Genomic DNA, 13,092 nt, shown 5'->3' with positions numbered 1-13,092 from the left:
GACACTAGAGAGAATGCAGCTTTAACACATGAAGCATTGACTTCACTTATTCGGCGGAGGTTGCTGCCTGGTTTGAACTCTTCTATGAGTGAGTGTGCAAATGGGGAGAAATGCTTCTGTTCACATGAAACAAACAGACTTTTCCGTCAGGTGCTCACCTCACTGAGCTGTCTGAGAGCCAGCCTGCATCGCACTGCTCGTATCCGCTGTGGTAGGCGGCCAGGAGCTGCTCCGGAGTGGCAATCTCAGCCCCGATCTCCTCGCAGGCCTCTCTGGCTCGCTCAAAGGTGAAGGCGTACCGGCTGGATGCATCGCGGTAATGGAACACCACCCCTGTCAAAAAAAAAAAAGCAATAGTGTGTTATGTGATCATTCATGCAAAGAGGCATTAGAGGCAGGGAGAAATACAGAATGCAGTTACGCCAGTTTCCATAAACCACCTTTACGTGAGTATTTCAAATAGGACAGGATTGCGTAATTAAGTAGCAACAAGCACCAATAATTGTGCTACATCAGGACATTTCATTGCTGCTTTCTACATAAGATGTCATTTGTATATTAATGAATTAGTCTCTTATGAGCTGCGTGCAGTTTGGTGGTTTTATTTGTCACCTGAGGCGCGTTTCCACCAAGAAGATCCCGGTCATTTTAGTCCCAGGACAACTTTTCTACGAACTAGAAGCCAGTTGTTGTTTTGATGAGGGCTGCTGATGGTCGCAGGGGTAAACACGCCTGTTTCATCAAAAAACGATTTTTTTAGCTGTTGTTTTTAGTCTCTGTCTTTTTTTAATTAGTTGGGAAGATGAGAACAAAGCTAACTTTACTTTTAATGTTATCAAGTCAAAGAGAAATGCTCCACCCTCATAATAAAATGTTCTTAAATAGATACTTCCTTGTTTTAGGAATGAAGCAGAAAGTGCTACCCCTCAACAAGGGCTTTTTGGGGGGTAGAATGTACCCAAAAAGGTCCCCAGAACTTAGTTTAGACCCTGGTCCTTGCATTTGAAATGCAATGAGTTCGAAATGAGAGTCACAAAAAGGGGCTTATGGTGATAAAGAGAAGTTCACATCTGCGGTGGTGAAAAATGACAACAAAGTACATTTACTCAAGTACTGTACTTACTTTGATCTTGAGTATTTCAATTATATGTAAGATTTCAGATGGAAATACTCAACTCTTTACTATCTGAAAGCCGTACTGATTTAGTATTTTACACACAAAACATATGATGGGTTTACAGAACGTGATGTTGCTGTTATTTCGTCCAGTCTGTTTAACATTAAAAACAACAAAACTTCATGAGCTCCACAGACGCAGACGCAGACTCCATTGCTTCGGCAGGTGTTCCTGTTATTTTGCTTTTCAAAAAAGCTTGGCGTTAAAAAAAAAGGAATCGACCTCACCTTTGACCTTGATCTGAGCCACGTCGTCGGCGTCCTCCAGGCCCTGCTGCACCTCGCAGCGGTAGAAGCCGGTGTCGTTCTGCCTCAGGCCCTCCAGCCGCAGGGTGAGGTCGGCGGGGGAGGAGGCGTAGTTGAGCAGCGAGGCTCGGTCCTTGTAGGCCTCGCTGACTCTCACCCTGTCGCCGCGGGCCACCAGGATCTCCGTCTCTTGGCCGTGAGTCAGCACGCTCCATTTGACCCGGGGGAGGGACAGCACGGCGTGGCGGCCGTTGGTGGAGGGGGACGGCGGCGGGTGGGCCAGGGACACCAGGCAGGGCAACGTCAGAGAGCCGCCCAGCACGGAGACCACGGGCGGGGTGCTGGGGATGGTCACCTGGAGCAGCTTCGAATCATCTGAGGAGAGGCGAACATTCATGTCTGTGTGTTACAGAGTTGGAGCCGCGAGACTAGTTTAGCATAAAGACTGGAAGCAGGGGGAAACAGCTAGCCTGGCTGTGTATGTATAAACTGATAAAGCTCCTCAAAGTTACTGTGAGGAACTTTTAACTGGTCCTGAACCAGTCTCAGTTCAGTCCTGATCCTCTATATGACCTCCATCAGTAAACGAGACCATCAGAGAGAAGATGTTCTGTTTCTATGTAGTTATTCTTCATGCTCGTCATCGGGGCCACCGGGTCGGATTCTGGTGAAACCAGAAAACCTGCATCCACTCATTAGAGCCAAAGCTTGACATTTAATATCAGACAATATCAAAAATGTTATTGGACAGAGGAGATTGATTACTAACAGTGTAGCTATAGGCATATAGTATATACTGTGTATATATATATATATATATATATACACTATATGCCTATAGCTATACTGTGAGTGTATATATATTGTATATATATACATATGCATACATGCACTGGATGATACATGTATCGGTGTTATAATGAAATCTGTCAACATTGTCAATGCAGCACAGCTAAAACACAAACAAACAGCTGCATCGGTCTGGTTTCCTGCAGGGACAATCCTTGAAAACGTCCTCCAGAGTGTGCGCGCCAGCAAAAAACAACGACCGACAGGAAATGATTTAACGGCACCCCGCCGCCCTTAAAGTCAGAGGTCATATATGGTCATTTAATGGAAGGTTGGATGTCAGTAGAGGGGGGGGGGGGGTGTACCTGACTCCTGGTGGTGGGTAGAGGACGACGGCAGGACGAGGAGACAGATGGCACACAGCAGCACAGGTAGAGACACATCCAGTCTGCAGGTGAAGGACGAGAAAGGAGGGAGGGGACCAGAAGAGTTTATTTCCCCTCAAGCAGAAGTTTTGGTACCTTGCTGTCATTTTATAGAAATAAATTAAAGTAGAAATATATTAAAATAACTGCTGGAACAATACTGGTGTCGGAATTAATTAACTGGAAGAACAAATACACTTTAAAAACTGCTCCTATGTGACCGATTGTCATGTTACAGCGTTTTATTTTAATTATTACGTTAACTCCAAACTAATTAGGAATATCTCAAAAAAATCTTTTTCTTCAGTGTTTTAAAAATGAATTCAAAATACGTAAAGACCAAACTTCCCACAACAGCTGGTTGACACAAAGATTGATTTATTAGTTAGCTTGGAAGACCGCAGAGACAAAAACACATATCGACTTGATACTCCGAGCCATTCATCAAAATCAGAGAAGCCAAGCGGCCGACATTCATCAAATATTTTAAACTGCGCCTGAAGCCGGTGAGCCGCAATCAGCAGAACGTCTGCAGGAAGACGGACCGGATGATGACGTCATCCATCATGTTCACACCAACTGTTGGTCATGAGGATCGTTTCAGACGTTGTTTTAGGGTTCTGTTCAGGTCGTTTAGGATGAAATCTTTTATTTGGTTGTATTCAAAATGATTATTAATGATTTTTGGATTGCATTTTTGTTCTTATTCTGATTTGAGTCATGTTTTTTGTTATCTTATGTCGTATGTAACGCACTGTTTTTGCTCTTTATAGGAGATCAGTGAGGCTCTTGTGGTTAAATAAAGGTTTAACTTACAAACCTGAAGATCTCTGGAGGTTTTTGATTGCCATCTTCTCAACGCCGATATTTATTTCTTTTTTTCTTTGGATTTTTGAATTGTTTTTAAAGTTTCATCGTCGCTCTTGTCTTTGTTTGTTCGGCCAGAGTAACCTTTTACTCGCAGCGCTAGCAGAGCCCGGAGAAAAACAAACACCAGTACGACGCTTCAGACGCACTGAGCCGCTTGGGATTCTTTTTAACGGGAAGGCCACAGACATCCGGTTCTTAACACTGCAAATGTGAGGTCACTGAGTTATGGTATATCTCACTCAGCAGTAGAGAATGACTCAACATTTATTTAAATTAAATCTAAGAGAGTATTACTCTTACTTATTACAGTGTGAAGGGAAACCTGTAAAGGAATCAACGGCTTTGCAGGTTGAAATTGATGCACATTAACAAATGTTATTACTCTAAATCAAGGAATATCTGTCCGTATGTATAAATATACTGTATATACACATATATAAATATATATATGTATGTATGTATGTATGTGTCCTTCGCACGTCTCGACAACTGTTCATCTGATCTTGGTGCTGTGATGAATTTGGTGCGATTTGGACGCGTGGGGGGGCTTTGGGTCGAGCATGTCGTCCGGCTCCTTGACTGCGGTTCACTGTTGCTGCTGGATGCTTTATGTACTTTAACGTGAAAACAGAACTCTTCGAGAGATGAGCAGCACCTCTGGGGCTCAACCAGAGTCCCGAAAGGGCACCGAGTTCAGTCAATAATCATGTAAATAAATAAAAGTAAAGTGCACGGCTTGCAGTTGTACGTGCTGAGGTTTTGACAGAAACATGTCGACTCTCTCCTCACTATTAACTGCATAGAAACATGATGAAACGAGAGTTTTCAGTGGAGCAGACGGACAGAGGGACCGTCTGTGTGTCCTTGGAGCTTTCTAGCTGCAGTGAGTCAGACTTCAGGAGCTGCAGGACGTGAGCTGAATCCTGATTCCCTCAAAAACTCCCCGGAGGGTCGGACCGAAGCCCAACCTCCAACCTAACTAGATTTACACCATTATTACCGCTCCTTTTATCCCACACTATATTCACTTTTCTTCTTTTCTATCCTGTTTGTTGTCTTTGTCGTGTTGTAATTAACATCTTTTTTTCCCCTGCTTGGTGGTTTCTCTTCTTCTCTGACCGGCTGTGTTGAGAAAGACTTTGATCCAACAACAGAAAGCCTTTTATCACCAAAAAGCTGAAAACATCGAAGGGTCCTAATGGTCGTTAGAGGTTTTTAACAACCTGGTGGACACTGAAATGCTGCCACCAAGAATCTCTGACTCCAAACACTTGTCTACTGACTGTTACTGTATACCTTCCTGTTATATTACGGCTTGAAATAAAAGTATTATGTGTGCATGTTTGCTTGATTGACAGGTGAGTCCTTCTTTGAACCGATCAAGCATGGTTGTTGTTGACACTTCAGCTCCACTCAGCTTCCTTCTTACTGGTTTAAATCTGGCGTAACAGGTGACTCCTAAAGGTCTGAAGGACCCCATGAGAAAAAGATAACAAAACTAAACACAAGGATACAACAGAAGGGCTTACTGGCTCCACCAAGCACCACATGAATTCATTTATTTACTTGTTTATTTTTAATTCATCATTATTATTGGTATTGTTGTTATATATTAGTATATTTACAAATACATTTTTGTATGTATATTAGTTTTAATTATTATATACCTTTGTCTTTTTCCTTAACATTAATATTATTATCAGTGATGATGATTATGGTAATAACAACAATGATGAAAATAATAAGAATAAGAATATAGGAATAAGAATACCGTTATTTCTTTAGCTATTAAATTACTCATCAATGTTATTATAATTACAATTTATTTACGCACCATATCAGATCATTACATCTAATTCATACTGTCCATCTTTTGTTAATGTGTATATTTTGTGTAACACCATTGTCTGTAGAATTTGTCACCTTTTTGTTTAGCAAAAAGCTAAAGAAAAAGAAAAAGAAGGAAAACAATCATCTAATAATTAGTCCTCTTTTTCTCACGTGAATAAAAAAAGGAGAAATTTGACATGATGCTACATGCACATTTTCTTTAATAGCAAAGGAACATAAAAGATGTGATTCACTACCTGTGTTATGTTAGCAGCCTTCATTTAGTAGAACACACAGGAATTCACAAACAATGGATTGCGGCCGCTGATAGCAACGTGAATTTAGCTTCACTTCCAACACCGACACCACGCTGCTGGAGACCCAGGACGTATTGCTGGACCCGCTGGAGGGAAGGGAGGAACCAGGACTGAGAGGGGCAGACTGTCAGAACCTGCTGCAGTAAAAGGGAGTCTGGTGCTCAGAGACACTACCACTTTAGTCCACAGGGGGCGCCAGAATCAACACTAAATAAAGGTTCCTCACAGTAGCTTTAAATTTAAACAACAACAGCGTTTGAAGATGAATGTCTGCTTTTCTGTGGCAGAAGCAGAAAGTGAATAAAGGATCAGATGCTCCAGCTGGGGAAAAATAAATAAATAAACAGTCGAGCTGCACAAAGTGTAAGTAAAACTGATTCCAATTGTTGTGTTTTTGCGGAAACATTTGTCAGCTCCTTCGAGTACAAACAAACCAACACAAACAGGAAACAGCTGGTGACCTCCGACACCTTCACCGACTCCACGGCAACAAGGGCCGAGACCTGTCAGCGTTTCACCTGCAGGTCTGACTCCACAAGCAGTTCACCTGGAAGAACTGAACGCAGAGTTCAGGAGAGCAGAGACATTACAATTACTGTGCGTCAAACTTCCCTTTGACTGAAAGGAGTATTAATACCGGACGTGACGGAGGAAAATGAAAGTTTGTTTTGTAGGTCTCAGCAGAGACACATTTCTAATCAAAATAGGATTAATAACTAATCACTCAGCAGCGCTTTTAATGCCTAAATCTGGCTCCGTCACTCCAAAAGGAAAGCTTTGGAGACAGAAACGCCACTCGTGACAAAGCTGGCCGTTCGAATCGGTTCACCGAACGGAGCAGCAGATGGATACAGTCGATATCCATCAGATACAGTCGATATCCATCAGGTACAGTCGATATCCATCAGGTATAGTCGATATCCATCAGGTATAGTCGATATCCATCAGGTACAGTCGATATCCATCAGGTACAGTCGATATCCATCAGGTACAGTCGATATCCATCAGATTCTTTCTGTTATAAGAAGTAAAGTTGGCATCTTTCAGAGAAACTGAAGGAGCGAGGTCATTAAGACCCTGAAGACGTGTTTTAGCATGAAACATCCATTCACGTATTTCTAATAGCCAACCAAAGCTGAACATTTAACTATTCTTAAATCGAATAAGAACTATTTTCCTTCATTAAGAACTTCTCTGGAATAATCTCATTGGGGGGCAAAGCTCTGCTGATCCAGGCCTTTTTTCTGTTCACTGTGATCTCTCCTAATTTCACAGGCTGGGAACACAAATCACTTTTTTCACCTCGTTTACTAGTGAGCTGGCTACCACATGACGTAACTTTAGTGGTTTCAGCTTCCCGTCATACTGGTTTCACTTTCTCTATACATCCTGAAGATCTTCCACCGATGTCTCTCCGTTCAAATCTACCAATCCCTTCATTCCAAACTGATCAGCTATCTGTCTGGCTCAGTCGTTCTGTTTCTTGGCCTCAACGAGAAGAGGGGGAGGGAGAAAGAGAGAGGTTGTCCTGCAGGCCGGGGACGCATCCCGGGCAACATCAGAGGTGCAAAGACCGGCATCACAAGTGGCTGAATAGTCAATGACTTCACCTTGAGGGAAAAGACGGCAGAGGCCAAGAGAGAGGATGTTTGACCGCTCGGTTTGCCAGGAAAGGTCATTTGAGGCTGGGAGAGAAGGGGGGGACTACATTCTTAAAGAGCTGCACCAGCTTCGTGAGAGTTTTGGCCCATTTGTAGCTTCACCCAGTGTGTTTAATGGGAGGGCTGGTGCTCCGGTAGAAAGTCCAGCACTGCACACATTCATCTGAGATCTAAACTACAAATTAGACCATTTAAAAAGTGAGTTACATCTTCTATGTCTCTCAGACAGGAGAGGAGCATTCAACACTTGTGATCGCTTTTCTTACAACTATTTCATCTTTCATTGCACCGATCACGAGGTAAACAGCAGAAATACAACGTTCACGATGAACTGATCGTCGTGATGTTGCAGCTGCTGCAGCTAACTAACGTTCATTTGCTGAACAACTTGCCAAAATAAAACGTGACTATTGTCAAGTTAATAAGAGTGATGAGCTCAACAAACTCTTTTAATTTGATTTGATACTTTTTGTTACAAGTTAAACTAGAATACTGATACCGATCATTTCTGGAATGGGGATGTGAGAGGAGCTACACTTAAAGTTAAATCACATGACAAACACCGCCATTAATAACAAATTCATTACAAAAACAAATATGAGGATAATTCAATAAAAATGTTTGTGCGAATAAAATAATTTGTCAAACATAATTTGATTAAATAACAAAAACCTCCTTATAATTTTCGGGGTGTGTTGTTTCTAAATGTTTGAAGATGTTCCTCGTGTTGCTGTTTGGCACTTTATTGACGCTAATAGAGCATCGTGCTGTATTTCTTATCTTCAGGTGAGAAGTAGCACCACACCTCGTTATGTTTCCTTTGCTTCTCTCTCAGTGTGAAGGGAAAGACAGTTCCTCCTCTTTGATTAGAAGTCATCACCAGGCAAGTTACAATTCTCAAACTCTAACCCTCTAATCCACGGTCTGTTTAACCCCAGTAGCACACTGCAGAGTTACAGATGAAGATCAGGCTACACTACTATTATTAGTATTGTACTATTTGTAGAATTAGATTACAGTGTTTGGTTGCCTCAGATTGTTTCAGACTTGTGTGATCCAAACATTTTCAAGAACTCCAGAGCTTTGTAAAGTCCAAAAGTCAACATTCATTTAAAAAAAGTTAGATTTAATCATTTCCACAATTCACATCATGTTTTTATCTGACAAAATATTCAGCTTGATCCATATTTGTTGTCAAAAACAACATTTTCTCAGTGGCCACACACCTGTTTGCTCTCCCACATGCTGTTCTAGCAGCAACATAAACTGCATTTATTTGACCGCAAGAACACAACAAAAACTATTTGAGCTCTAATACTGTGATAGTGAATTACTTCAGTCATTACAAACACAAAGACTATGTTACGTATCTGCATTCACTTGGTCAATCGCTTATTTATGTGGATGAAGCTGAGGAGGCACATTCATGTAATATTTTATAAAGGTAGCTGTGGGACCGCTGTGCTAGTTGATATGGTTGTTGTACGGTTGTACTACATGTTATTGTTTTCATTGCTGTCGTTGTTGTATATATACCCAACATATACCCATGTTTTGTAGTTGTACAATTTTATTATAGAAATGTGCATTTTTTTTAAAGGAATCAATAGCAAAATGAATCTTTGAATTTTAGTTATGACTTACAAATATTGAGAGCTAAACCTGAATGGCTTGAATACGGGATTATAGAGGGTTCAGATTTGATATGCAAATTCAAATTGAGATTAATAATAAAGAAATCAATAAACGCTGAGGAACCGAGTGACCTCTGCCTTCTGGACTCCGTGTTTCACACAAAGACCACAAAGACCAACACAGCCTCTCTTTGCCTCTTTCAGGTTTGAGAACCACTCGCTCAGGATCGACCCGACGCCACCGCTCCCACATCACGCCACCTCCAATGACTCGGTGGGCCCCCCCCCCCCCCCATCCTGACTGACACAATCCGACAGGAAGCAAGGAGCAGCCGGGGAGGGCTGGAAGCAACCGAGAGACCTCTCAGAGAAGAAGAAGAAAGAGACTTGAGTGCTGAGAGAGACGTTAAGGTCATGGGAGGGATCGGGGAAACGAGTCGGCCTCCAGCAAGCAGCAGCAGCAGCAGCCACGTCGTATTAGCTGTTAGCCACTGACTCCGAGTGCCTGACCCTAACCCTAACCCGGCAAAACCATTACAGAAGTGGCAAAAGCCATAAACCACAAGGCTCTGGTGTGTGTGTGTGTGTGTGTGTGTGTGTGTGTGTGTGTGTGTTTTAGTCTGCATGCCAAAAGCTGACGAAGCAAAATTGCAGTGAGCCTTAAGGGCTTATACCTCAGACAGGGTGACAAAAAAAACTAAAAACTAAAAACAAAACTCTGGTCTGCTCTCATTTTTCATTTTGAGTCACAAGCTCACTGATGCTACTGAGGAGACGCTTCACCTTCTGTTAGTTTTGGACTGTAGCAGCTGCGTAAACCTGCTAAGAGCCAACTGAACCATCGGTCACTGAGACCGAAACCTTTTAAAACTAAAACACAAGGCCTAAAAAACTGCATCCTTTCTTTCCATTCATGCAAGACAGAAATCATTGTATTCTGTAACAAAGACTCAAAGTCACTGCTCAGCTTGAGTCCTAAACGCACAGTTTAGACTGAGCTTTAGCAGCCACGACAAGGTTTTATCATCTCAAACAAATAGCCTACATAGAAATACAAATGTCCCCACAATGTGAGTATTGCTCAGGATGAAGCACGTATAGAGAGAGAGAGAACGGAGCTGCCGGTCTATGAGGCTGATGAGATTTTGTTGTTCAGATTTAGGACTTTAATATCTTTATTATCCAACGTGGGGATATTTATTTGGTCCAGTGCTTCAGACATGAGGACAACATGAAGTCCACAGTAAAAAAAATAATCCTAAAAACAATAGCGTAGATTTAATACCACAACAGACTCTTAATAAAGCACATCTGATCACGTCTTTGTGGTCCCACTGTCTGACTGACGGATGGGTAAAAAGTGATAGTGACGAGCTCAGAGTTTTACCCAAAGTTAAAAAATGTTCAACTCTCAGCGACCAGAAACAAAACACAGAACGCTCAGCTCCTATTTTAGCCAGCTATTTTAATTTACTTTGTATTGTGTTTTTAAGCTTGAAAAGTATTTTTTTTGCCACAACACTGATATGTCATCAACTTTTAAGCTGATATTGTGAAGGTGTTAGCAAACAGACTTTGTGTTTGTGTCATATAATGAATCTAAATCTGATATTCTCTCTCTTTTAGCTCTGTTTTTGGTCTCCACCACCTCCTGAGGTGAAATTACAGTCTCTTTATCTGATAAATGCTCCACTATGTTCAGCAGCTAGTCTCTGACTGAGTCTGTCTGCTGCTGAGCTTCTACCTTCTCTGAAAACAATGAGAATGAACAACAACAATGGGCTGAACGTCACTATAAAAGCTCTGTAAAGGCAGAAGAAATATTGATTTTTAGATGTATAGCCTTGTGTAAAGGTGCTACACAAATAAAGTTGCCATGCTTTGCCTTAATTTCTGTTTTTGTCCTGAGTGACCTGCCTTGTTTCTGAACTCTTGAATCAAATAAACTAGTGCAGACTCTCTCACTAAATCACAGCTATAATCAGCCTTTTTATTGTACACTGTGCGCTGCCTTAAACGGGCTAAATACAAAGATGTAACACAGCGAACATCCCCACTACTCAAAAGCTGGGATCACCTTTCTTATAGTTTGTATACTATATATACATATCTACAGCATATTCATTATATTTACGGATGCACACATAGAATTTTGGTTTTGTATCAATTCAGAATAAAATGTTTGTTACATTTTTTTCCAATAAAGCCTCTGAACTCTCACACAGTTGTGTTTCAGTTAATCTTGATTAGATGTCTCAGAACTGTGTTGGCTTTAATAAACTCTAATTGTTAGCTTTGTTGAACACCTTTATCGTTTTTATCAGTAGTTTGTGACTGAATTAATAAATTTGTTATCTTCTGCTTGAGTTTTAGAATCATTTATAGTGAGTTTAAACGAGATAATCTATGGAGAGATACATATTCTAAACACATTCAAGACGTCTCACGATGTCCTGATTTGGCCTGAACTAAACCAAACTAAGTGTAATAAAAACAACGTTGAGGTACTTGTACTTATTCCCTTTTGATGCCAATTGTTAAGCTCTACTCCACGACATGTCACAGAGATATATTTAGAATATATCTAAAATATTCATTTTACAGCTACAGATACCAGTTCCTGTGCAAGTTATATATAATACAAACTCAATAAAAAATAGCTCCACCTTGACCAATGACAACATTCAAATGCTTTCACGTTCATGCATTAATAATAATAATAATAATAATAAATCAACATGATCAACTCTAAAAGAAGGCTTTCTGCATAATGAGCACTTCTGGTACTTTAAGTATAATTTATAGATGAAACTTCTGTACTTTTACTTTGAATTGAAGTTGTTTTACCTGTGTTGGGAGTATTCTTACATTCCTGTATTACTACTGTAACTCGGATATATTAATGCTCATGTCTGTGGAAACATACAGTCATTCTGCAGCAGCTGGTGCTGTATTTCATATCTGGATGTGCAGCCCAAACACGCATTTGTTTTAAATTTACGATTATAATATTGGGACCATTAACGGGTTAAACGAGTAAAGGGTTGATCAGAAATGTGACCAGTGTGTTTTCAATAGAGCACGTGAATGCACTTAAAATAATTAAGGCAAATCAAATGTGAAAAGGCGAGCAGAATAAAGAGCTGAAAGTATCATTTAACAGTCATGTTTCCTGTCTAATCATGTGGAACAGATGTAATGGACTCACTTCATCTTCATCAGGCTCAACTCTCGGTGTGGATCCAGAAGGTCGTGTCCTCGCGGAGCCTCCGGACAAGTGCACGTCGGAAATTTGTGTCCGTTTGTTAGACTCAAAGTCCGTCTGCGACACAAAGACCGACGTCGGCTTTGACCGACAACCGAGACCGCCGAGAGGAGAGGAGGTGAAGAGAGGAGAAACTGGGGTGAAGGCAGTGTTAAAAGACCAACACCTCCTCCTCCTCCTCCTCCTCCTCCTCCAGCCTGGAAAATCATAATCCTGCTGAGGGTGAAGAACAAAAGAAGGGTGCTTATAGATTATTTTTACTTTTTCTGTTTGTACAGTTAAAGCTAAGTGGTTCCCAAAACTATTATGATTTGATTTAATGAGGTGTGTTGTGCATTGACCTTGAACTGCCCTATTTTAGGTGATAATAAATCACAATTAAAGCTGCAATATCTGACCTTTTTATGGCCACTAGGGGGCAGAGGAGCAAACAAACTGATGCTAATGTACGATTTCATTAGGATTCATTCACTGTCCGTTTCTAGAATTTAAACAACTTTAGAAGTATTTTAAATTCAATATGTATGGCATTAATATAGCAAACAAGTATTTTTGACAATTGTTCATATTGAGGAGAATCGTTGTCAGAGCGCTGAGTCTTTTATGCTTTTTTAAGCTTCGAGCGCTGCAAGTTGAAAATCTCTGAACTTTTCAGAAAAGCGCCGGTGACGTCGCAGAGAATGAAAGGGAAGCTTGTTTTGGCCGCGATGACATTACGTTAAAAAAAAAGAAGTTCGTTTCAGGCAACAAAACCACGTAGTTAGGTTGAGGAAAGCATCATGGTTGGGCTTAAAATAACTACGCTTTTTATTTAAGGCAACGAAACTAACAGTCACCAGGGGGCGACTCCTCTGGTTGTATAGAAGTCTATGAGAAAAT

At 41.0% G+C, this 13,092-nt stretch overlaps 1 protein-coding gene across 1 annotated transcript in view; it reads right to left on the bottom strand.

Moving 5' to 3' along the window:
* bcan (brevican) overlaps positions 1-12,380 on the bottom strand; it is a 23,850-nt gene extending 11,470 nt beyond the window's left edge. Inside the window, exons 1-4 of the mRNA XM_031867468.1 lie at positions 12,157-12,380; positions 2,577-2,659; positions 1,405-1,797; positions 159-333 (exon numbers count right to left, since the gene is read on the bottom strand). Of these exons, the coding sequence (XP_031723328.1) occupies positions 159-333; positions 1,405-1,797; positions 2,577-2,659; positions 12,157-12,167 (662 nt within the window). The 5' untranslated portion in view covers positions 12,168-12,380. The remainder of the gene's footprint in view (positions 1-158; positions 334-1,404; positions 1,798-2,576; positions 2,660-12,156) is intronic.
* Between the last annotated feature and the right edge of the window lie 712 nt (positions 12,381-13,092).

This window comes from Anarrhichthys ocellatus, unplaced genomic scaffold (genome assembly GCF_004355925.1).
Source record: "Anarrhichthys ocellatus isolate YVR2014 unplaced genomic scaffold, GSC_Weel_1.0 scaffold39, whole genome shotgun sequence".
Classification (NCBI taxonomy): Eukaryota; Metazoa; Chordata; class Actinopteri; order Perciformes; family Anarhichadidae; genus Anarrhichthys; species Anarrhichthys ocellatus.
Note: the sequence above shows the minus strand (reverse complement) of the source record. Positions and strands in the feature narration are given on the sequence as shown.